The following is a 26,116-nucleotide window of genomic DNA, read 5'->3' as shown; positions in this document are numbered from 1 at the left end:
AAGACAAGTGAGTGGAAGGGATAGGACAAAGATAACAGATGAGAAGACTTGCTGGCTTTATATGGCCATAAGGTTATCAAAATAATTAGTTCTAGCAGTGCCCTGGTGGCAAGGGAGTTAGCACTAAGACCTTGGCAATGGTTTGAGGGGAGGGGCAACATCTGAGTGCCTATTATGTAACTGACATTATGTAAAGTGCTTTACACTTCCCATCTTAGTTAAACCTCATACCTAACAAAAATCCAGGAACTGAGGACCAGAGAGGCAAAGTGACCTGCCCAGGGTTGTACAATTAATATTTAGTGATATTTTGCATAAAAAAAGACATTTTGAAATCAGAGCATCCTTAGTCACTTTCTACCAATAAGGGCTTATATGTTTCTTAACTCCATTATGCCTACACCAAACAAGGTTATCTCAGGCATTAAGCTACAACTATAAAATCTGGGGCAGCCCGGGTGGCTCAGCCGTTTGGCGTCGCCTTCCGCCCAGGGTGTGGTCCTGGAGACCCGCAATCAAGTCCTGCGTCGGTTCCCTGCATGGAGCCTGCTTCTCCCTCTGCCTCTCTGTGTGTGTGTGTGTGTGTGTGTGTGTGTGTGTGTCTCATGAATAAATTTTAACAATCTTTAAAAAAAATAAAAACAAATCTGAAGAGTTATTTTTTGAAGCTAAAACTGGCCTACATATGAACTTATTTTCAAATGTGGAATTTCCTACTTGTTTTACTTCAAATAAAAATCCCAAGTTTCTGAAACTATAAATTTTAGATAGGAAACTGAGGTAGGGGAAAGAGAATGTACAATCTATGGTTCCCTAGTCTATCTAGAACCAAGTCCAAACTCCATAGTTACAGGTCTTTAATACTATGGCCCCAGCTCATCTCTCCAGTCATATCGGTCATTGCTGACTTCCACAATAATACTGAGATCTGTGGCAACGATCAATTTTTAACAAACATACCTGCACTTTTCCCTCTTTGTAACTCCATCTAACTACTTAATCCACTGAAATTTGTTCTCCAAAACCCAAATGAAATTTATTTTTAATGTGAAGCCTAACCTTGCTTCCAGATATTGAGGAATGATGGCTCCCTCCTCGGAACTCTGTATCCCTTTGCTTTTTCTTAGAGTACTTATTGCCTTATAGTTTAAATTAGCATGAGAAAAGTTCCACCAGCAGAGCATAAGTCCCCTAAACGTAGCTGAAAGAGAACATTTCCTTTAAATTGCTTTTCTAATGATTTTATACACATAATTTCATGTAGAATTTGTGACAACCTATGAAATAGGAATTTATTTTTTACAGGTAAGGACGCTGCAAGTCACACAGGTTAGACAATATGCTTATAGTCCTAAAGTTAGTAGGTGACAGAGCCTATATTTGAATCTTGGTCTTTCTAACTCAAAATGTAGGCTCTTTCCAGAAACCATGGGTATAATCTCACTGCTTTATCTGACTGCTTCCTACCTACCTACTAATCATCAGTGGGGAAACCTCCATTGACTTTTGTCATTAACAATCAGCAAAAAGGATTGATATAGGGTATTCGCCTTCCTACTTTTCAAGACAAAGAACAGACTCTTGAGAGCAAAAAGAATGATTAATATGAGTCCTAAATAAAGCTGAAGAGATCCGAATCCTGCTCCCAAGAAGGAAAGTAAAAAAACACTACTTTTCCACTCTTTAAAAACTCCTCTTCCTTTGAGGTGTCCACCATCTGGCTGTATCACTCTCTACCCCTCCTCCTCATCTGTCATCCGCCACCCTCTCGATTAATCCCTTCCATTCACTGCGCCTGGGTCACAATCTTCCTCTCTTCCCTAAATCACTTCACTATCCACACAGATGACCCATTCAATACAACAGCCTCGCAGTTGCTGTCACACTTGGTTTCACCAACCTTCACCTCTGCTGTACCTCAGCACAGAGACCGAGCTGTCACTTGGAAGGGCTCCACACCACACAAGTTAACTCCAATATCCCACCTTCTGACCACAACCTCCCTTTTTTCTGGCTTATTTCTGCCACATCTATTCACTAATTTAACTCAAGCTACTGAAAAATCTTCAAATTCCAAAATCGAATTCATCATCCAGTGTTTCTTGTCTCAGTTAATGTCACCACCATCCCCCTAGTCACCCAAACCAAAATCTGAGCATCATGCTGGACTCCTGGCCTTCTCATCTACACATCCAATCAATCATAAAGCCTCACAGATTCTCAAAACTTCAATCTTTTTTCTTTTTTTAAGGATTTTATTTATTCATGAGAGACAGAGAGGCAGAGACACAGGCAGAGGGAGAAGCAGGCTCCATGCGGGGGATGGGGAGCCCCATGTGGGACTCGATCCCAAGACCCAGGGATCACTACCTGAGCCAAAGGCAGACACTCAACCACTGAGCCACCCAGGCATCCCCAATCCTTTTTCCTCATCCCTATGACCACATTTTAAAAGTGTTATTCCACCACGTCCGATAAAAAAACCTCCAGTGATATAAAAAAAGAAAAATCACCCTCGTATACAAGTACAAGGTCTACTATCATATGGTCTCCACCTCTATTTGCAACTTTATAACTTACCATTTCTGTCTTTACTGTTATATTCTTAGCTTTCAAACTGCTTGTGGTTTTCTATGCAAGCCGTTCCTTTTCCTTCTCACATTGATGCCTTTCCTCGAGCGTACTTTTTACCCTTCTCTGCTTGCCTGGCTTCTACTTAACCATTTATCCTTTGGGTCAGGTGTCCTTTCTTTTCCAAAACTTCCCTCAAGTCCTAGGCTAAACACCCCAACGGTGGGGCAATCACAGCATCAAATGCATCTCTCTCACCTTTTATTCTGAGATGAGTTATTTGGGCATTTAATTTGCCAATTCCACAAGGGTTGAAAATGTAATTTACTCATCTCAGTACACCCAGCTAAAGGCTGGTGTCATAAACATAGTGTCAGACGCAAAGTAGATACATAGGCTTAGAGCACTAAGTTTAGTAAATGCCAAGTGTAACTCTGCAGCAGTATCTTCACACCAGTTCTTTCTCATAGAGTTTTCAGTATTTCCAACCATTAACTTCAAGTTCTGTGAAGGGAAGGAACCAGAGCCTTTCCTGAGCCTGTATGGCTCTGTACAGAATGGTTCTATACAAAATTTACCCAAGTGACGTAAAAGGAAATAGCATTTGCACAAACAAACCAGAAATCAAAACCTGACATGTGTGCTACAAACTTCAAAACCACTGACCAATTTAAAAAATAAAGACATAAAAACAAAGATAAAGAGCCAATTCTGACTGCTGGTACGTGCTTGCCTACATCATAAAAACAGTGAAAGTTTGCTTCGAATTTGAACAGGGTCCCCAGACACAAGTTTGGCATTTTATCTACACGGCCATCACATCTCTGCTGGACTTTAAAAATTACTAACCTGCAGGGCTGCTTAGGGTTGGACGTTAGGACGCTGGTAAAAGGCACTTTTTAAAAACTTAACCCTCACATACCAAGGCTGAGTGATGAAAAAGCAAGAAAAAAATAATGCTGGTAAATGAGCAACAGAAAATGTTCTTTTTCATAGTAATTTTGGGCCTTCTGCTGGCAGTTAGAAACAGAGCAAAGAGTTCGATGTAATAAGCATTCCCCTCTCCAACTAAATATTGAACTGCAGTCTGGCCCCAAACTAGGTCTCAATCCTTTTTCAGGGTAAAAATAATCAGCTCTCCTATTTGCGCGCTGCACTGTCTGCCACACTTTGATACACATCGGCTCTCTCGATAAAGTGTTGACACAGTTGTTTGTTTTTATTTTTAATGAGGGGGGAAACCCAAATAGCTTCCTAAAACAAGATCTCTTTTTAGTTCGTTTGAACACAGCACTGGTCTTTTTTTTTTTTTTTTTTTTTAAGTTCAAACTACAGCACAGAAATGAGGAAGGGGGGGCGGGGAGGGGGGCAGCCCGGGTGGTTCGACGGTTTAGCGCCGCCTTCAGCCCAGGGAGTGACCCTGGAGACCCAGGATCGGGATCGAGTCCCACGTCGGGCTCCCTGCGTGGAGCCTGCGTCTCTGCCTCTGCGTGTCTCTCATGAACAAATGGTAAAATCTTTTAAAGAAAGATAGAAAAGAAATGAGGAAGGGAATACTTTTTTATTATTATTTTTTATTTAAGCAGGTCAATCCGTGGGACCAAGGAACTTCTTGGGGAAACTTGTAGGTTTTGTCTCCTCACACAGCGAGAAGCCCTCCTTCGAGGCGGACGCGGGCAAGCTCCTTCAGAGGAGAGACCGGAGTAAACCGCGTTAAAAACACCCGAAGGAACTGGAATTAGCTGAAGAGAAGACACGACTCCGGGGACGGGATCCCTACCTCAGACACCTCACAGCTGCCCATGAGGGAGAAGAACCGCTTAGAACGTGGGACCGCGGTTTCCCTCAACCGGAACCGGATTTCTGGGACAGAACGGCTTTCCCATCCCTGGACGAGGTGTTCGGACAGGTTCGTCAAACGAGGAGGATGTTTTGGGGGGTGTTTCCCCGAGGCCTCGGGACGCGGCGGGAGCGCCCCTTCCCGTCAGGGGCTGTTCTGGGGCTCACCCCGCGCCCCCCCAGCCCCTCCCGGGGCCCTCGGGCCGGCGCTCCGCGGCTCCACACCTGCTCTCCCCGCCCGTTTCCGGCCCCGCCGCCCGCGACCCCCCGGCAGCCCTCGGCGCCCGAGCGGAGCGACGGACCGACCGACCGACCGACCGCCGCTCGGACGGGGACCCGCCGCGACCCCTCCGCACGCGCCCCCCGCGTCAGGGCCGCTGAGGCGCCGCGGCCGCCGGGGCAGGGGGCAGGGGGCAGGGGGCGGGGGCGGGGGCGGCTGCCGCGGCCGCCGAGGGCCGCGCTCCGAGCGCAGCCAGGCCCCCGGCCCGACAGGCAGCGGCCGGCCGGCGGGCCCTCAGGGCGGGGGCGGAGGCGGAGGCGGAGGCCCGCGGGGCCCGTCGCCGCCTCCTCGCCCCGGGCGGCGCCCGCCGGCCCAGGCCCCTCAGGGCGCGCGCCCGCCGGGGAGCGGAGGCGGCGGCCGAGACGCTTACCTGCGGGCGCAGCGGCGGCGCGGGGCGGCTCACTCCCTTCCCGCCGCCATGTTTCCGCTGCGCAGGGAGCCCGAGCGGACGCGCGGAGGGGCGGGGGCGGCTCCGGGGCCGGCGGGCGGGCGCGGGCGGGCGGCGGGGGGCTCGACCGCGGCGGCGGCGGCGACGGCGGCGGCGGCGGCGGCGGCGGCGGCGGCGGCTCCCGGGCCCCGCCCCTCCCTCCCGCCGCGGGGTGGCGCGCGCCTCGGCCGTTGGGCCCGCGCGCGGGGGGCGGGGCGGCGAGGGCGCCACCGAGCGGCCCGGCCCTCCCTCCGGGGGCCCGACCCGGGCGGGTAAACTGAGGCCGGCAGAGGGCGCAGGGCTCAGGTTCGAGTCCCGCCGGGGGCGAGGCGGCCGGGCCACGAGCGTTCAGGTCTCGGCCCCGCAGCCCGACTGACGGGGCTCGGGTCCCCGCCCCGCCGCTGACCCGCCGGGTGATGGATGACCTTGAGCCAGTGACCTCGCTCCTCGCCCGCCGGGGGCCGCGTGTCACGTGACCGTGCTGCACTCGGTCAGCGCAGGCCCCGCCGCCCCCGCAGGGCTCCGCGGGCGCGCGTGGGCCCCCAGGGTCGTGGTTCCGGCGCCCGCTGGCGCCCCGCCGCGCTCCCCGCCTCCTCCGCCCCCATCCGCCCCCATCCGCCCCGGATGGCCCCACGCACAGGGGGACACCGCTGGCCCGGGGTCCGCCGGCGAGTGAACGACTGAGGGGGGAAGACTGACCGCCGCCTGTCTGACCTCGACGCCTGCGTACGCTCCGCCCGCAGGGAGCGGTCGGCTCCGCGGGGGTCCAAGGAGGCCCCGAGAGCCGACACGACACGGTCAAGTTGGCTCTTAGCGGAGCCTGCGGGGTGGGGGTGGGGGTGGGGGTGGGGGCTGATTTGGGGGCAGAGAGAGAAGGATGGATGCAAAGGCGTAAAGACGTGACGCCGTGTGGCTGGCTGGTGGGAGCGGCGTGGCAGGAGTATGGAGACCTATGGACCGGGTGGGTGGTGATGCGGCTGAAGGAAGCCAGAACCCGGGACGAGGCGTTTAGGGGGTCCAGAAGGACCTTGGATGTCCTTGTCCGTCTACCTTAGAAGTCACCCTGTAGGCCAGTGGTTTTCATCGCGTGGTCCCCGCGACCCCTGGATCTCCCTCGGATCCTTCCTGGGGTCACTGAGCTCCGAATTATTTTCAGAATAATGCTAAATGTGGTTTGCTTGCTTGCTTTCTTTCTTTCTTTTCTTTTCTTTTCTTTTCTTTTCTTTCTTTCTTTCTTTCTTTCTTTCTTTCTTTCTTTCTTTCTTTCTTTCTTTCTTTCTTTTTTTCACCCATTCTCCCACGAGTGTACAGTGAAGTTTTCCATAGAACATAGGACATACTGGGAAGCCTGGGTGGCTCAGCGGTTGAGCATCTGCCTTTGGCCCAGGGCGTGATCCTGGAGTACCAGGATCGAGTCCCATGTCGGGCTCCCTGCATGGAGCCTGCTTCTCCCTCCTCCTGTGTCTCTGCCCCCCTCTCTCTGTGTCTCTCATGAATAAATAAATAAGAATCTTTAAAAAAAAAAAGAATATAGGACATACGGTATTGCAACAACTTAAATGCAGAAACAGATTTTAGGATCCAGCTGTCTTCTTTTAAGCCAGTCGTTAAAGAAATTGGCACAAATGTAAGACGCCACTCTTCCCATTAATATTTTGTTATAGAAAATGTAGATTTCTTTTTCATTAAAAATGTGTTTATGTTAACATGTAATGAGTTTATTACTGTAATTTTTAAATAAATTAAAATTTAGAAATTTCTCAGTTTTTTTTTTTTTTTTTTAATTTTTGATAGTCACACACACAGAGAGAGAGAGAGAGGGAGGCAGAGACATAGGCAGAGGGAGAAGCAGGCCCCATGTCCCGGGAGCCCGACGTGGGATTCGATCCTGGATCTCCAGGATCGCGCCCTGGGCCAAAGGCAGACGCTAAACCGCTGCGCCACCCAGGGATCCCAATTTCTCAGTTTTAATTGCTAATGTGGTTAATCTTGACAGAAGGAACAAACTGCATAAAAACAAAAAAAGCCCCTCAAAATCCTCAATAATTTTTACAGCGTGGAAAGGGGTCTGGAGACCAAAAGATTTCTGAAGTGTTAAATGGGGGAGTAACTTAATCAGCTTTCTTTCTGAAAGCTTCTTCAGAAAGAGCTTTCAAGACCCAAGCCAGGGCTTGAGGGATATGTTCCCAAGGCACCTGCATACCAGGCAGAGGGATAGAGAAAGGAAAGTGCAGGGCTGAGAAGCAACAGTGCTAGGACACTGGATGGCATCAGTCTTTTTATTCCTAATTTGGTGCGGCCTCATCCTCTGACAGGTCAGCACCAGGGCAAGTGTCTTATTCCTTTATTTCCGCTGGGCCCCATGTACTGAGGATTTTGCTCATGTTTTCTGTGAATGCTACTCCTTCTGACCCCAGTACACCTTCCTTCTTATTGCCTGTTTTCTTGAGAAGCAAGTTGTCAGGGAGGTGGATGAGAGGAAGGGAAGAAATTGCTGAAGACAGCCTGAGTAGGCCTGGGAGTCCTGGCAAAGGGTCCTCTAAAGCTCCACAGCCCAGGCTATCCTCCACAAACCTCTAGAGCTCTTTAGGTAGTGAGGGGGAAAACAACTGAATTAAAAGCTCTGCTGTCTGGAAAGCTGCTTTTGAAGAGAAGTTCCCCCACAGTGCTGAGAGTCTATTCCTTTAACATTAAAAAAAAAAAAAAAAATCCATACCAGATGAAAATCTTTTAAAGGTGTATTAGGAACTTCCTAGACATACTAAGTATGCAGAAATAGATTCATTATTTTCTTGATTTGTTATATGTTCTGGTAGCAATATCGCACTTCTTTACAAAGAAATCCTCTTGAGCTGTTGGAGAGTGAAGGATTATATTCCACTTTAACAAATACCCCAGAATGCTATGCTTTGGAGTTCTCATGATGGCTTCTTAAAGTTTCAGGTTGTTAGCTGCCACTTATCTTATGGGCATAATGGTCATTATGCCCATCCCCTTCCTACCTGCTTCTAATTTGCTAAAGCCAAGAAGGTAAATAGTCCAAGCTCCCCAGAGCATCAAATAGTCTCTGAATAAGGGTCTGAGGGACTGTCCTAGGGTGAAGCCCTGTGAAAGCCAGCTGCAGTGGCAGTAGAGTGGGGTGGTTGATTATGAGCTGTGGGGTTGGTTAGCCTTAACTTCTCTGGTTTCAGTTTCTTCCTCTCTAGGATAGAAGGGGGATAATCATGTACCTGTCACATCAAGTTGTTGGAAAGAGTAACTCAGAGCATGTCATCTAGGTCACCAGCCCCCACCCCAACCTTTTTTGTTCTTAGCTCAGTTCCATTAGACAATTCCATCCAGAGTCCTTAAACTTCATGGGTTAAAAAAAAAAAAAAAATCATGACTCTCCATCCTAAACCTTCTCTTTCTAGTTGTGTTCCCCCGTTTCAGACAATGGCACTGCCATCCTCCCGGTCAGTCAGTCTTAATGCCATGATAGTGCTTTTTAAAATGCTTCCCTGTTGTCTGTCCTCCGCATCCAATCCATTTCCAAAGCACCCTGCCTTTTCCCTAGTGGAGGCTCCATTCCATGGACTAAATTCCAATTAGGTTAGGAATTGTAACCTAATTCAGACTCTTCTCCCAAACTTACCTCCTACAAGCTTCATGCCAGTCCCCAGTTTCTAAAACTCCGTAAGTCCTCAGTACCTATAGGACAAAGTCCAATGCCTTAGCCTTGAACTCAAGGCTCTCCATGATCTGGCCATAACTTTCCTTTCTAAATTCATTTCTCTCCATTCTGCTTTACTTGGCTCACTTGTACTTTTCTACATTTGTCCTTTGCGACTCTGGGCTTTTCCAGGAACTGCTCTGTCTTCTAGAATGCCTTTCTCTCTATTTCTTATATGTCCTGATTCTACCCATCTTTGAAAACTCTGATTTCATACTGCCTCCACAAAGCCTTCCCTGATCTTCCAGTTTGAATAATAAAAACCAACATTTTATGTAATGCTTACTTTGAATCAGGTACTTTTCTACATGCTTTACATGTACTATCTTAATTAATTCTTGTGACAGTTTAATTTTCATAACAAACCTAGTTAGTAAGCATGACTATGACCTGCATTTTACAGATGAGAAAACCAAGGCACAAGAAGGGAAAGTAACTTGTCCAAGGTCACATAGCTAGTAAATGGTGGAGTCAGAATAGGAACCCAGGCAGCCTGGGTAGAGTCAGAATAGGAACCTCTACAGCCCATTTTCTCAATCACTGGACTAAAATGAAAGGACTTTTCCCACCTCCACTCCTGTTAGCGCCCGTGGCAGGCCATTCAAACATCTATTAGGGTCTTTAACCTTTTCTACCTCATTATCAGTTAGCATGTTTTATCTTGCCCTCTTACATAGTGAATTTCTTAAGAGCAGGACCAGTGTCTGATCTAAAACAGTGCCTACTAAATTTCTTGACCCTCTAAATATTTAGTAACTTTTTTAAAGGCAGACTATTCCATAGCAATAAGAATGAATGATTTAAAGCAGGATTGAGGGACGCCTGGGTGGCTGGGACACCTGGGTGGCTTAGTGGTTGGGCGTCTGCCTACGGCTCAGGGCATAATCTCAGAATCCGGGATCGAGTCCCACGTCGGGCTTCCTGTGTGGACCTTGCTTCTCCCTCTGCCTGTGTCTCTGCTTTCCTCTCTCTGTGTCTCTCATGAATAAATAAATAAATCTTTTTTTTTTTTAAGCAGGATTGATAAATCATGGGTCTTTGGGCCAAATCTGGCCTGACTCCTGTTTATATATGGCCCAGAAGGTAAGAACATTTACCTTCTTTAATGGTTGAAAAAATCAGTAGAAGAATATTCATGACATGTGAAACTTATATGAAAATAAAGGTCTATTAGAACCCAGTCAGGTTATCTATGGCTGTTTTTTGTGCTACCATAGGCCTTATGATCTACAAAGCCTAACATATTGACTCTGTGGCCATATATAGAAAAATTTGCCAAACCCCAATCTAGAGCCACATGTAATAATATGAAAATATCTTAGAAGTAGCATTCAACCAAAAAGGAATAAGCAGCATGTTGCCACTTATATAAAGTTTAAAAATAAGCGAAGCATTATCAGTTTTGTTTAGGGATCACTTCTCGGCCTTTTGGCTAAGATCAAGTGTAGTTTTGTTTAGGGACACACATACACATGTAGGAAAACATAAAGACAAACATGGAAACTGTAAGTTCAGGGGAGTGGTTATCTCTAGAGGGCTGAGGGTGGAAATGCTATCAGGGAGAGTGCACAGTGAATTTTAACTATTTTCAAGCAAGGTGGAGGGTGCACAAGTGTTCACTGTGTTATTTTTTTAATATGAATAATAATGTTTCATAAGAAATGAATAGATGAGATTCAAGGGCTTATTTACTTTTATTTTGGCTGATTGAAAATCTATTTGGCTTTCACCTATAGCTGAGATCTCCCGAGAAATAGAAATCCCAAAAGCCCTGCTGAGATGGGTGTGGGTATTATTTAGAACATGGTGGGACACTTGGGTGGCTCAGCAGTTTAGCACCTGCCTTCAGCCCAGGGTGTGATCTTGGAGTCATGATCGAGTCCCCCACGTCAGGCTTCCTGCGTGGAGCCTGCTTCTCCCTCTGCCTGTGTCTCTGCCTCTCTCTGTGTGTCTCTCATGAATAAATAAATAAAATCTTAAAAAAAAAAAAAAAAAAGAACATGGTAACTCTCAGGTCACACAGGGACTCCTGATTAACGATGCCTCTGTGAACAGTGCTCCTTGAAAACAAGTCCACCAAAGCCAAGTTTGGGGCTGCAGCTGGGATAGCTAAGGCCGAGTTACTTGCTTTGTCTGTAGAATAGGCCTTGGAGCACTGGAGAGAATGGGGGCCTCCTCCTTTTGTCTGAGCGTTGGGCCCAGCGTCAGTCTCCCCGCTTTTGGGAGGAGGGAGTGGGCAGAGTGTCTCAGATCTTGATCTGCATCCAGGTCCTCATCTGCATCCTCGAGTCGCCTTTAAACATTCATTTGATGGAATTTCAGGGAGTACCTGTCTTACTAGTAGCCTAAGGTTATGAGGATAATTAGATGTGGCCTGGATCCAAGGAGCACACAGTTGGGGAAACTGGTATATAAACAGCCAACAAGAAGACAATGTTGTTAAGTGCTTATTGCTTCATAACAAATTACCACAAATTTAGCAGTTTATTTATTTTAAGATTTTATTTATTTATTCATGAGAGACACAGGGGCAGAAACACAGGCAAAGGGAGAAGCAGGCTCCCTGTGGGAAGCCCCACACAGGGCTTGATCCTAGGACCCCTGGACCATGACCTGAGCCAAACGCAGACACTCAATCACTGAGCTACCCAGGTGCCCCACAAATTTAGCAGTTTAAAACACCACCATTGAGCAGCTCACAGTTCTGTAGTTCTGAAGTCTGGTGAGGCATGGCTGAGTTCTCGGCTCAGATATCATATAGCTAAAGTTAGTGTTGACCAGCTACCTTCTTATCTGGAGACTTGACTAGGAAAATGTCCACTCCAAGCTCCTTCTGCCTCTTGACCGAATTCATTTCTTTATGGTTATAGAACTGAGATCCCCACTGCCTTGCTGGCTGGCAGTTGAGGACTTTCAGGTCCTTAGCACATGGCCCCCTTTCCATCTCATCGACAGAGACTCTCTCACATCAAATCCTGCTCACTCTTTGTATCTCTCTGGTTTCCCCTACTTCAACAGTCAGAGAAAGCTCTGAGCTTTTACAAAACTTGTAATAAGGTCAGGTGAAGCCCGGTAATTCCTCTAGTAGAGGCCAACAATGCCACAGCACGTACACCTAATCTGGAGAGTAAAACATCATATATGCTGTCTTGGGGATTATGCAAGGTGCACAGACTAGGGGCCAGGAATCTTGGAGACCTTCTTAGAAGTCTGCCTACTAGGGACACCTGGGGGGCTCCATGGTTGAGTGTCTGCCTTCAGCTCAGGTCATGATCCTGGGGTCCCAGGATCAAGTCCCATGTCGGGCTCCCTGCATGGAGCCAACTTCTCCCTCTGCCTGTGTCTCTGCTTCTCTCTCCGTATCTCTCGTGAATAAATAAATAAGATCTTTTTAAAAAAATTCTGCCTACGACACCCAGGGAGAAGCATTCTCTTTAACGGTCTCTATGAACTCCCCTGGTGCTTTCTTCTGAAACTCCGTGGCATGATATGTGCTGTCTTGCCATTATTAGGGTACATTTTTAAACTCCTTTTCCGGGCTGAAAGTCTCTTGGGATCGGGAACCTTGTTCACACCTGCAGCTCCAATGTCTCAGATGAGGCTTCTTCTGGAGCTATGCCTCTGTGTTTGCTAAGGAAATAGAAAAGGGTAGATACTGTCTTTTGGATTCTGGCTTCTATTCTGTCCCCAGGTCAAAACGTCTCTGACACTCCTCAGGAAGAATTCCTTGCTCCCTCCTCTGTGCTGTCACTTGGTAAATATGTCTGCATGGAGTGTGTCATATTGTAGTGGCTTAGTCCATAGGGGAGCGCTTCCCATTTATTCCCTTTCGTATCCCAGGGCACAGCGCATCATAGATTTCCTTGTTTAATGTACGAATTTCTAAAAAGGAGACATAGTTATTAAAACCAAGAGGCGATGGAGAGTGGATTTGGGCTGTGAGCAGACCAGACCCTTGGGAAGGATTGCAAGAGGGGCAGAAGCCCAGAAGTGCTGAGGCAGCAGAGAGGGAGGAAAATAGGGGGAAATTTTTTTCTTTTTTTTTTTTTTTCCCAAGAAAGAATGCTAGCAACCCCCAGGCCTGCTGTTTTATACATAGCATTAAGGACTAAACTTGGCAGAGCTGTCCATAAGGGACAGCAAGAAAGTGTTTATTTGGGGGCTGACAACCAAGGAAACAGTAGTTTACTTTTATAGTCCAGCATTTTATTTTCACTTTTGGGTGGCAGTGATCCCCAAGGGAGAAGTGGTGAAGGAAAAGGAAAAGATGGCTTCTGGAGCTTAAGACAAGTGAGGTGGAGGGGGCTGGGGAGTGGGGGCGGCCCCGAGACGTAGCAGGCTCTTGGCCTCCACCTTGATATGGATGTTCGCCCTTTCACACCTTCCTCTGGTTGTCGGCCTTTAGTGACTGCTTTCTGCGTCAAGGCTGCCTAAGATCATTATGTCAACAGCTCTCATCTGTATACTAAGTCTGGCATCAGAGGAGCAGTTGGAAATTTTCTGATCAGGTTCACCAGGAGCCCTGAACCTCCTAGAAGCGATTATGAAGATAGGAGAACAGAGTGAGCTGCAGGAGCCAGAGGTGAGCTCCATGCCTCCCCTGGGTTCAGGACGAGGATGCTAGATGGCCAGCGATGAAAGAAGTCCCGTTCTCCTTAGATGAAGGTCCAAGGGCTGGTTTATTTACCCAGAGGCACTTCACTTACAGCCTGTGTGTTTGCCGGGCAGCTGACCATCTGTTACTGAGTGCCCCTGTGCAAGACCCTTGGGAGAGACACCCACATAGCATGGCATTCTGCTCACGGAGCTTACAGTCTTGTGAGGAAAAGTATTACTATACAAGGCCAAAAGTTATTTTTTTTTTTAATTTATTTATTTATTTATTTATTTATTTATTTATTTATTTATTTATTTATAGTGTGATAGAGAGGAGGAGCAGGAGGGAGGGGCAGAGGGAGAAGCAGGCTCCCAGCTGAGCAGGAAGCCTGATGCAGGGGATGTGGGCTCCATCCGGGGACCCGGGGACTATGGCCTGAGCTGAAGGCAGACGCTTAACCAACCGAGCCACCCAGGTGCCCCAAGGCAGGAAGCTCGAAATGCAGTCAGAATGTTACGGTGTTTGGAAGAGATTCAGGGAGGGTTTTATAGAGAAGGTGGTAGTTTTGGTGAACCTTGAATGACGGGTAGGAAAGTTAGGGGCAGAAGAGGGAGTGTTAGGGGAATGAAGCATTGTCTGGAGAAGATAGAGTGAGATAGGGACAGAAAAGTGAGGGAGCATGTAAGAAATGGCGAGGAGCTGTGTGTGGCTGGAGCAGAGGGTCCACGTAGGAGCAACGTGGGTCAGTAGGCTGGACAGAGAATGAGGCTCAGCTCTGGAGAGTCTCAACTGTCAGCTAAGAATCCTGAGAATGGGCAGTGTGGGGTGAGCAGAGGACGTGCAGGGGGGAGTGGGGCCGCAGGTGGGGGGAGCAGGACAGTTTTTGATTGGTTTGCAGGCTCTTGCTGCTTCCTTCGCCTGGGCTGCCTCTGCTCAGCATCTTCCTTGACATTTTGTGCACCCTGTGCCCATCACAAATGCCTCCTCCTCCAGGAAGCCCTGCTCCAGCCTTTCAAGCTGGCTCTGATCTCTCCCAACCCTGAGCTCCCCACAACTCACCATCCTACCCTTGTCAATGGCATTTATCATCGCCCACCCTGCCAGATAGAGATTTTAATCTGGGGTGTGTGTGTGTGTGTGTGTGTGTATGTGTGTGTGTGTGTTTCTCTCCTGAATCCTGCACACATTAGAAGCTTGGTAAACATGTTCAAGTCTAATAGAATTTACTTCCTCTTGAATACTTGGCCTGTAACTTGGGGAAATGGGACCATGATGCTCCATCAACCTGACTAGCATTTCTGTAAACATGGTAGACAGACCACAGAGTAGAATGCCTTCCCCTCGGTTAGGCCAGAGCTGAGATTAGGTGGGACCTTGGAATCCATCTAGTCCTCATTTTACTCATGAGGCCCAGAAAAGTGCAGCCACTCCCTCAAAGTCACACAGTTGAGTTGATGATCTGAAATAATGTGTTTTGCATGTGAGTGTTCTATCACAGTGCCTAACACGCCACACGCACTTGATAATCCTGTCTACTTCCTCGGCCTCTTGAAGTGTAATTAAACACCGAGCTGCCTGTAATTTTTTTTCCACACTCTGGGAACTTTATGCCTCTGAGGCTCTGCTCATATCTGGAACTTCTTCTTTCTTCTGTCTCTTCCTCCCCAGGTTAACTTCTGCTCATCCATGAAGCTAAAGTTTCTCCTGATCCCTTGTCTTCCACCCTTGCCCAGGATAGGTTAAATACCCCTCCTCTTGGGGATCCCTGGGTGGCTCAGTGGTTTAGCGCCTGCCTTTGGCCCAGGGCGTGATCCTGGAGTCCCGGGATTGAGTCCCACGTTGGGCTCCCTGCATGGAGCCTGCTTCTCCCTCTGCCCGTGTCTCTGCCTTTCTCTGTGTGTCTCATGAATAAATAAATAAAGTCTTTAAAAATAATAAATAAATAAATACCCCTCCTCTTGCTCTCCTAGTAACCTGTGCACATCCTTTCATCATTATATCACTAGGTCATGTGCATATCCTTTGCTTCTGCACCTGTCTTCCAGCTGATGATAAGCTCCAGAAGGTTGGAACTGACTCTGCATTCTTTATTACACGCCCAGCACCTCACACCATACCTAGAACAGAATGATGCTCTGTAGATATTTATGGAATGATGTGTGCATAGGGTCCTCGCAGGCCCAGGCCATAGACCAGAGGGGCAGCTTCCTCATTGCCTACTCTATAACTCACAGTCCCTGGCCCTACCCACCCACCCCCACCCTGGGACTGGCTGCTCAGATTCTGATGGTCTGAGGGCTTTGCAGAGGAGTGCTGAACCCAAATCTCACTGTTTATTAAGACACTTCTGCTCCTTTTCCTTCTGTAAAATACCAAATAAAAATAGTTCCAGGAAGCTATGTGGCTGAGAAATTCCAGACTCTCTCTGAGGTCCTAGATAAAGGCTGTTATTGTTAGGAAGTTGGTCATTAATCCAACCTGCCTTTTCTCTGTGCTGGGGTTCCACACTCTTCTAAAGGCATGGATCCTGTTTGTCCTCAGTTACTCTTAAGCCTGTCACTAGCTGCTAACAGGAAAAAAATGACTTGACAGCAGTTGACGTCAAAATGAGCTCAACCTATCAGTTGGCCACAAGTTCACTTTGTGCTCTGGGCATGTGACTTCTAAGTTAACTTGCTCTCAAAGTACCTTACCAGATGGCTAATATCCTCATCTATAAGGCAGGAAAAATAGCACCTGCCTTGCCAGATTATTGCATGAGTGAAAGAAGATAAGATAGGCAGAGATGCCTGGCACACAGAAATGGTTAAAGAAATGTAACCTCTGAATCAAACAGTAGGAATCCTCTTACTTTGTTCTGCTGTAGCCAGATTTTATCTAAGCTCCTGTTTGTCCTAAACATCATATTTTAAAAGAAGGATATTGACAAATTGTCACCCAGAAGAAAATGACCAAGATGATAAGACTCTGGAAATCAGACTTTTTTTAAGAATTTATTTATTTGAGAGGGAGAGAGAGAGAGAGAGAAAAAAAGAGAGAGAGAGAGAGAGAAAGAGCAGGAGCAGGAGGAGGGGCAGATGGAGAGGGAGAAGCAGACACCCCACTGAGCGGGGAGCCCGATCCCAGGACCCCGAAATCATGACCTGAGCCGAAGGCAGCCACTTCACCGACTGAGTCACCCAGGAGCCTTAAGAACCTGGAAATCAGGCTTTGCAAGAAACAGCTAGAGGAACTAGGACTTTCTGATGTGAAGAAATCACTAGGAAAAGAATGACATAGACAGACCTCAGAGGGGTCTTCGAGTAATGGATTCACATCCAGGAAAGGATTAAGCATCAGTCCTATTCCACAGATATTTATAGTATTCACTATTAAGTGTCAAAAACTGAGAATGCAAAGCAAAGTAAAATACAATCCCTGTTCTGAAGAGTCTTCTTAGACGATGCAGGACCTAACAGTGCAAAAGCGGGCATGTGTGATGTGCTGGGGGAAGGCAGAAAAAAATGAATTCTGCAGGGAGCCTGGAAGGCCCACCAAGGAGGTGACATCTGTGTGGAGCTTTAGGCAGAGGAAGAAGGGAAGGGCGTTCAGGCAGCAGGTGCAGACGGAAAGGCATCCTCATTGGCAAACCTCAGATGCCCTGGCAGGGTAGAGAGAAGAGACTTGCCTGCAAGTCCGGCAAGAACCAGATTGTCAAGGGCCTTGGATATTAAGGTAAAGAGTTTGGACTATTTACCTCGAGTGGGTATTGAAGAGCCATCAAAGGCATTTAAGCAGGGGATTTTTATTTTGAAAGGATGCTGTAGTGTGGCAGGCCGAAAGGCTTTATGGAAGAGAGACAGAAAGCAGAGGAGACAGGATACTCCAAAGAGTTACATGTGGGCTTGAATCTTCCACTTATTGTGAATGAACTTGAGCACATTATTTAAACTCTCTATGAGTCTGTTTGTCTTTTGTTTCTGTTTTTTTTTTTCCCCAGTCACGTATTGAGATGATCACATCTGCTTTAGAGAGACGTGTTAAGAACCAAATGGGGTCATCTACCCAAGCCCCTCATCTATGCCTGGTACCTGAATGGTGCTCAGTAAGTCAGCACCCTTTCCTTCCTTCCCTTTCTCTTAATGGATGGAGTGGACGGAGAAACAGAGCTCTGCTCAATGATAAGTGGATTCCTGGCCACCCAGTGGGATAAATTCCCTTGGGAAAAGTAAAAGCATTACTGGATATGCTCAAGAAGGCTATTTCTCTGGTGGAAGGGAAGTTGAACAAGATGCACCTCTAAAATCCCTTTGTACTGGTAAGTCCTGTCACCTTCAGGGCCTGAGTCCTAAAGGCATGGTCAAGAGCTTGAGACTGAAAAAACCTTTTGGTATTGACCATGTTAAAAACGACCAATTGGACCTAAAGGAAATGAATCCTTTTCGAAACATACTGAAGTATACAATTTGAAAAGACCCACCCTAAACTTTTAACAGCCCCTCAGGAGTAGGCAACCATCATAGAGGAGAAAGAGCCCTGCCCAGACTTGATGTTTACAGACCTGCATTCCAGTGTCAGATTTTGCTGTATGGTCTTAAGCAGCTCATTCCCCATGCCTTGGCCTCAGTTTCTCCATCGGGAAGATGTGGAGGCTGAACTTCTGCGGGGTCCTCCCTCGCTAACATTCTAGGATTCAGGGAGTTATAGATATTAGGATCATGCAATTATAGATGTAAAATGTTAGACGGTTCTAAGAGCTCCCACAGCAACGACCTCCCCCACAGGTCATAATATGTCTCAATTTAATAGCATCACACTCTGTAAAACATATTTTAAGATGTATCTCATACGTGTGATTGGGAATGAGACTCATTTGACATTCTTCTTAGAATCAGAAACTTTAGAATTCAGTGCATTTCAATTCTCAGCACTAACTCAGCTGCAAATTGGATTATTTCATATTTCTGGTTGAGAGAGAAGGCACTTTCTCCAGTGTGACAAAGAAATAAAAATGTCAGTCATCTGTCACAGATAGAAGATGCCGTCTTGTCTCTATTAACATCAGGGCCTAGATGCCGCCCTGGATGTCTGGAAGCAGACAAAATGAAGACTAGGTGTTAGGACAACCTGCTTTGTGCTTGCTGTTCCCTCTGCCTGGAAGGTCCTTCTGGCCATTACTGCTCATCCTGTCTGAAGCCTTTCCTCCTCTCCTCCTCCTCCTCCTCCTACTCCTTTCTTCTTCTTCTTCTTCTTCTTCTTCTTCTTCTTCTTCTTCTTCTTCTTCTTAAGATTTTATTTACTTATTCATGAGAGACACACAGAGAGAGGCAGAGACACAGGCAGAGGGAGAAGCAGGCTTCATGCAGGGAGCCTGATGTGGGACTCGATCCCAGGACCCCGGGATCAATACCTAAGCTGAAGGCAGATGCTCAACCACTGAGCCACCCAGGCGCCCCTCTTCCTCCTTTTCTGTATAATAGAACAAGTCCCTCCACTCACTCTGCTCTCCCAGCACTTCCGATCTGTTACAGCACTTGTCACAGAGGGTAAGTATCACCACGTGGCGAGTGATTCTCCGTGGGTCGGGCAGGGACACAGCACCTGCCATGGGCCAGGAGCCTATATCCTCTCACGTAACCCACACTGCAGCGCTTAGGAAGTGTACACTGTTATTCCCCATTTAGCTGCAGAATCTGAGGTCAGAGAAGTTAAATTACTTGTTCAAGGTCATAGAACTGATAAGTAATGGTGTCTGGCTTTGAATCAAACTTTTTGATTCTAAAGCCCATGTGCTTTAGATTTTTTCATGTCCTTTTCTTGTCTTACTTGTCTCTGTAACCTCAACTCTTAGAATAGACCCGGCCTTTGGTATACATCAATTATGGTTATTGAATGACAGTCCAATTCTATTCAATCAATCAGTGAAGATTTACTGGCGGGAGCAAAGGGCTAGGGGAACTATTGAGGAGAATGTAATTGGGTGGGGATCTAGCTTGCCTTTCCTTGACTTGCAGTGAGCTTCTGGAGACATCAACTTTGAAATAAATACTCTCATTAACCTTGGTGGTGTCTCAGCTCAGCAGAAGAGACTGTGGTAGTCTCTTGACAAGGCCAGCTGGCAGGATAGACTTGTTTAAACCAAATTAGTTTCATATCTTTCTAATAACCCTGCTCTAAGGTCCTAGTTTCACAGGAGAAACAGAACTCAAAAGCAACGATCACACATATGAAAAGGTATATACAGCAGACTGAACGAAATCCCAGGACAGCAGATTAGGGGGGGGGGGGTGATTAGTTCTGCCTATAAGAATTAAGGAGGGTTTCACCCGGTGAAATGGTGGCATTTGAGCTGGGACTCAAAGGATCAGTGGGTTTATTTGTTGTTTTGTTTTGTTTATTTTCCAGGCATAGAAAGAGAAAGGCATTCCTGGTGGGAAAGTGCACATAGTTCTCTGTGATGGAACATACCAGGGGGAGATAGTAAAAGCTAAGACAAGAAAGCTTGGTTGGACCAGACAGTCAAAGGGCCTTGAATGTCATGCTAAAATTTGGATTTATCCTGTAGGTATTCCAAGACATTCCAATATCCACTGAGCTAGAATCTTCAAAGTGTCACCTAAATTTTTGTTTGTCTGTTGGCTCCAAAGTCCTAACAATAAGCGGGGAGAGAAGCAGTAGAGTGGAAATTGGGGGGGGGGGGGTGTCCTAGATTCCAGTCTGATTCTGCCATCCACTTACCGGTGACTCAGTCTCTCTGGGCTTCCGTTTTCTCCTGTGGAAAGTGAAACGGTTATAGGGTATCCCTCAGACCTCTACTGTCTCCCAGATCTGTCTGCCAGCTTTACAAGGAAGATCCTTCATGAGTTTCATCTGAGTTCCTGCGGTGGACAGACCTGCTGGCATTCATGGCTTAGTGCAATTCCGCCCACTTGAGCATAGGCAGGATCTGGGACTTGCTGCTAACTGGTAAGAATATAACAGACACAATGGATTAGACGGGATATGCATTATTACATAAGTGGTTACCTGGTTACATGACTTAAAATTGTAGGACTCATCTTGCTGGCATCTCTCTCTAAGTCCCTGGCTGGCTTTGAAGAAACAAGCTGCCGTCTATGGAATGCCTATGTTGGGAGGCGTATGTGGCAAGGAGTTGCAGCAACTCTAGTTGCTGAGGGCAGCCTCTGACTCATTGCCAACAAGAAAGTGAAGTGCTCAGTCTTATGGCTGCAAGGAACTGAATTCTGTTAATTGCCCTGAGTACAGAAACAGACCCTTCCCTAGTCGAGCCTCAGATGACACCGGAGCCCTGGCTAACTCCTTGGCTGTCTATTTGTGAGGCTCTAGGTAGAGGACTCAATTAAGCTACACTGGATTCCTGCTCCACAGAATCTGTGAGATCATAAATGTGTGTTGTTTTAAGCCTCTAATTTTGTGATAGTTTATTACGTAGGCGGTAGATTCAGCTTCCTACCCTACTACTTGAAACTCCTGCCCCCAAGCCCTGTGCTCTATTTACAATTTCATGTCACCTCTCTGTGAGTAATCCCATGCCAGTATCTGTGTGCATCTATGTGTGGGAGGCTTTATCTGTCTATATCCACGTGTACGCCATACATTCATATTCAATCACAGATCTTTAGGAAATACTTATTATGTGCGGGACACACACAGAGATAGGCAATCCCAGAGCCCTCTCTGAGGTGCTCATAGCCTGGAGAGGGAGCCGGTTCCATGGTGCTAGAGCTGGGGAGGGTCCACCCCGCAAAGAAGAGGACGCCAAGGAGATAAACGCGTGTCTAGCATTGTATAAACGAGTCTGCCTTCCCCGGGTTATTTCATTTAAATCTTATAAACCCCTGGGGAGGATGCTAAAGGCAGCTAAACCCCAGAGAAGTTAAGGGACTTGCCTTAGATCACACACCTAGGGGAGACCATATCCAGGACTCTAACTTGATCCTTCTGCTTCAAATTATTTGGACAATTGAAACTCAGCTATACGTTTTCTAGATTCTACTAGAACTTTCCAGTAGGCAAACTTACATGGAACTCTCTGGGAGGTGACATAGGTGGAATTTTGCCCAATTCTAGTGTCACTGTATCCCTGAACTCTCTACATCACCTCAGAGACAGGGGGAAGCAGCTAGAAGCAGACTTTCATCCACCCTCAGCTAACACATGGCGAACATTCAAGAATGGAGGCTGAATTGAATATTTTTGTGGGCCTAAACTCTGCCCTCTGTGTCTGAGCACTGTGTAGTATGGCAGTGAGGATGTACAGCTGTGATACTCAAACTCAGGAACCAAGAAAAATTCACCTGAGGAGACCTATTGAAATGCAGATTCCAGAGCCCCACCTGCAGAGCATCTGATTCAGTGGGGCGCAGGAGACATTTTCATCAAGACCCTCGGATTATTCTGACACAAATAAATCACCAAGCATATGGCTATTAGTGACAAAATCACAGCCACGCCAGGCTGAGGTTCAGTTTGCCTGTACTCTGGTGGGAGCTGTTCTCAAACACATCCCCGCTACTGTTCACAATTCCTTTTCCTTACGGGAGGGAGGAAGCCAGGGCTGTGCTAGTGAATGTTTTAACTGGCTCTCTTCAGAAGGAATAAAAACAAACAAGCAAAAACTCTGATTTATAACATTTGCCAATATCCATGGTGTAAATGCTCATACCACGGCTGGTAGCAAGCTACCAAAGGGACATCGCTAAACACTGAGTTAGGATATGTGGCATGGCCCCTTGCAAGCTGGTAGGAATCAGCTCTGGCAGCTGTTGGAGGAAGCCCCGGTAGGGGAGGGCACTTACTTCCCTGGGCCTCAGTTTCCCCACTTATAAAATGAGAATGCACAAAGGGCTTCTGATCTCTGATAGAGTATGCTTTACTCATTTCTGATTAGTAGGCCTTACCCAGGTCTGTAGGTTTAGAGAAGCCAGATTTAGGGGGTCTGGTGTGCCAGGGCACTCAGGGACAGGGACACGGACTGGTCGCAGTTCTGCTCATTCCTTCGTCCTTAGGAGGGCAGAGGAGCTCACAGGCTGGATGGAAGGAGCATGGGCTTCAAACCCTGGCCAAACACTTACCGAGCTTCTATAAGCCTCAGTTTCCCTATCTGTAAACTGCAGGAAATAACACTGTACCTACCCCCACAGAATGGCCGTAAGGACTAAATAAGATAAAGTCTGGCACATGGTAAGATTTCCATAAACATAAGTCTCTCTCCTTGTCTCTGTTTCTCCCCTTACCTGTGATGGTTATTTTCCAGATTTTACTAGAGCCTGGTTGGACCAAATAGCCAATTTCATTTATAAGCAAAATAGTGAGTCACCCACACTGTATGATTTGAGGTGAAGATCCTTCAGACAAAAGCTTAAGATATATATAATGTATATGCATTTGGATATACACACATGGGGTGTGTGTGTGTGTGTATGTGTGTGTGTGTCCCTCCACTACTCTAACATGGGGGCTGAACTCCCAACACTTAAGTCTTTGTAAATGACTTACAAAGCAAAAGACCACTAGGAACACACCTGTAGTGAAACAAACTTGGGGTCGTTACTTGCTGCGTGAAGGACACGGCACTCCGTGTGGCCACTTGGGCTGTGTCAGGGGGTCTAGGAGGGGCTGGTTGTAAGCAGGAGTTTGCTCTGCATTGGGTGTTGTAGAGCTGCTCTATCTAATATGGTGGCCACTAGGCCCAAGGCACAACTTACATTTAAAATCATTAACATTAAATTAATTTAAAATTCAGTTCCACGTTTCAAATACACAAAAGGCCCTGGTGGCTAGTGGCCACCAGATGGGACAGCACAGATACTGAATGTGATCATGTCGGTAAGTTCTATGGGCAGTGCTGTACCAGAGGCTTGTGGTTCTGAGAAGGGAAGAGATATGTCCCATCACAGAGCAGCCTCTCCAGCCTCCCCACTTGCCTGTTCAGAAGGAGATCCCCCAAAAGAGGGTAGAGTGGACACACCATTCTACTGCCCAGCCCCTGGTTCCTGTCACATGATGACCCGGCCCAAGAAGACAGGGGTTCTCTGTCCATTCGTCAGTACACGCTACGTTCTGACTTCACCAGATGGAGACCTCTCATGGCACCTTGCCCATAATAGGGGACTTCATAAATGTTCAGCTAGTCCCCCCTACCCTGCCTCAGTTTCCTCTTGAGGAAACCAAAGTCCAGAGTAGCCTTGTTCAGGACTCAGACCTCCAGATTTCCGAGCTATCTAGAAGGATGAGATTTTGGGTACTTTAATGGTCTTAGGCCATTAATGGTCTCATTTTATCTTAGGCAATTCGGGTTTTATTTAAGTCGTAATCCAAGTGATGCCACTTGTATGTCAATCGTGTGACCTTTAGTGTTGCTTTATCTGGGGCTACAGGTGTGACCGTGCGCTGGAGCTCGCAGGAATCGAACAACGGAAAACGTTGTTTGTGCTGCACAAGACTCGTACAGGATGTGGCTCAATGGCTTAACAAAAAGAATTAAGTGGCAAGTAGAATCCATATTTTGTTAAAAGGACAGGAACTTACCACCTACTCTGTCTGAGAGGGCCTAACAGATAAGTTAGCACCCTGTAAGGGAGGGAGCGAGCGGCCTCATCGTCCTCCCTCCACAGACAAGGGCACAGAGGCTGGGGTACGCGACCTGCCCAAGACCTCACAACTACCAGGTGGTGGAGCTCGGTCTCACACACGCAGTGGCCTCAGCACCCAGAACATTCATCTGGACCAAGAACCCTCTTGACTCTGCTGGTGTTGAATATCAGGACTTGAGGGAGGTTCCAGATCATCTAGTCCAACCCATTTCCTTAATCACATGGATGGTGAAGACCATGGAGGGGGGCATGCCCAAGGATGGGAGGAGGGGCATCCTTCAGCACGCTTTTCAGGGCAGACTTTAAACCTGAGCGTGGGTCTCCCGACTCCCGTTTGGTCTTCCTTTTGCTTCACTACTTGCAAAGAGCCTAATAACTAAAATGACCCCTGAGCATCTTCTGGTTGCCCAATTTGTGCTGGATGCTTTTGTGGGAAAACCAAACCCAAACCTTGGACTGGCAGAGAGAAGCCCTGGCATCAAATCTTACCTCGGTTGCTTACCCAGGGACCTTAAGGGACTCGATTTACATCTCAGCCTCAATTTCTCCAGATAAAGAATAAATATCTGATTACCGAAGCAGAGTGCTTGGCACAAAGTAATTGCTCAAGAAATAGGAACTATTTCTGGGTTCAGAAATAGGGTTCTGAAGATGCAGGGCCTGCCCTTCAGGGTATGGAGGCAAGAGTCACAACACGCAAGGAGGGATTGGGGGACCTCAGGCTCGCTTGTCAGGTCAGACAATGAATGTTAGGATGATCAGGGGGCGATGGGGTTGGCTCTGTCTGGCACAGGAGCCTTTAACCTTGAGCTGATGGATTTTGGAGAAATCCTATGGAAAAGGCTGGCCTGCAGGAAGCAGATAGGACACTAGGTGGCACTGGTGGCCCACCTGGGAACAGGAGAACTCAGCAGGCTGCCCCGGAGCAGGGTGACCAGCGCTTCCATTACGGCTTCAAGGAGCAGAGGGATCTGGCTTCAAGGAGCAGAGGGATCCGGGGGTCTACAGAGGGAGGGACCCCGGGTGCTGTGCCCCGGGAAAGGATAAACAGGAATTTCACACTCCCTACCAGCCACTCTGTCAGATATTATCTCAGTGTTCCACATAAGGCGCTGTGACTCAGAGAAATTAATTTTCCCCAAGGGATACTATGAAGAAGTGGATTTGGGATTTGAATCCAGGCCCTCTGCTTGCAAAGCCCACCATCTTTCCAGGAAATAGGTTGCTACCAGCCAGTGGAAATCCCTCTATTGAAAGAGGCCACCCAGGATGTTACGGGAGGTAAGACCAGGAATTAGGAGGCAGAATTAAAACCGCCTCCTCTCCTGTGATCTTTCTGCACTAATTCCCAGCCCCTTTCACATGGGCTGCTGCAATAGCTTCCTAATCTACTTCCCTGCTTCTGTTCTTACACCCCTAACGGTCTGTTCTCTAAGTGATTGTATTAAAATCTCTTAAGTGATTGTATTGATTGTGAGACCGCATTATTCCCCAGTTCGAAACCCTCCCATGGCTTCTTATCCCAATCAGAACAAATTCCTTACCAACCCTACAGGCAGTGGTGTGCTGGTAAATGCTTAATAATGGGCTCTCAGGGGTGGGGAGCCCTGATTTGTAGCATTTGCTAATTGTAGAGTGCCTTCTCCCTCCAAGGCCAGTTTCAAGCTTCCAGTATGACATCACTGGACAATGAGTGCTCCAGAGCCCGTCTGAGTTGGCTCCAGCACAGTGCTTCACCAAGGCCCCATGTGTAGGAACTGGTCCCAGACTACTTCTCCAGAGGAACTTCTTATCCTACTCCCCCCGTTCCCTCTGCTGGATCCCTGGGTTTCTTAATGTTTCTTGGATATAGCAAGCACACTTCTACTTCAGGGCCTTTGCACTTGCTCTTCTCTGTGTTTGGGATGCTCTTGCCCCAGATCTGTGCGTGACTTGCTGGACTTCATCTAGTTCTCTGCTCAGATGTTGCTGAGAGGCCTTCCCTGAACAACTCACCTAATATATATATATATATGAACCCCTGCCCTCTGTCACTAACTCTGCTTTATGTTTCTGTAAGGGCACCAATCAGTGGTGATAAATGTTAGACTTTTTT

At 47.3% G+C, this 26,116-nt stretch overlaps 2 protein-coding genes across 8 annotated transcripts in view; one reads left to right on the top strand and one right to left on the bottom strand.

Moving 5' to 3' along the window:
* SCMH1 (Scm polycomb group protein homolog 1) overlaps positions 1-5,161 on the bottom strand; it is a 176,280-nt gene extending 171,119 nt beyond the window's left edge. For 3 of the 5 annotated variants that reach the window (XM_077844492.1, XM_077844498.1, XM_077844497.1), the window contains exon 1: positions 5,061-5,119. The gene's annotated coding sequence lies outside the window, so the exon portion shown is untranslated. Of the gene's footprint in view, positions 1-5,060 lie in introns of all 5 variants that reach the window. The other 2 variants (XM_077844496.1, XM_077844503.1) reach the window with 2 other exon arrangements.
* LOC144281781 (uncharacterized) overlaps positions 3,975-26,116 on the top strand; it is a 33,597-nt gene continuing 11,455 nt past the window's right edge. The window contains exons 1-2 of one of the 3 annotated variants that reach the window (XM_077844516.1): positions 3,975-4,081; positions 4,158-4,480. In XM_077844516.1, coding sequence (XP_077700642.1) covers positions 4,374-4,480 — 107 coding nt within the window. In that variant the 5' untranslated portion in view covers positions 3,975-4,081; positions 4,158-4,373. Of the gene's footprint in view, positions 4,082-4,157; positions 4,481-18,695; positions 20,372-22,502; positions 25,303-26,116 lie in introns of those variants that run through there. The other 2 variants (XM_077844515.1, XM_077844514.1) reach the window with 2 other exon arrangements.

This window comes from Canis aureus, chromosome 13 (assembly GCF_053574225.1).
Source record: "Canis aureus isolate CA01 chromosome 13, VMU_Caureus_v.1.0, whole genome shotgun sequence".
In the NCBI taxonomy this organism is placed as follows: Eukaryota; Metazoa; Chordata; class Mammalia; order Carnivora; family Canidae; genus Canis; species Canis aureus.
The sequence above is the reverse complement of the archived record's forward strand: the minus strand, read 5'-3'. Positions and strand labels throughout refer to the sequence as shown.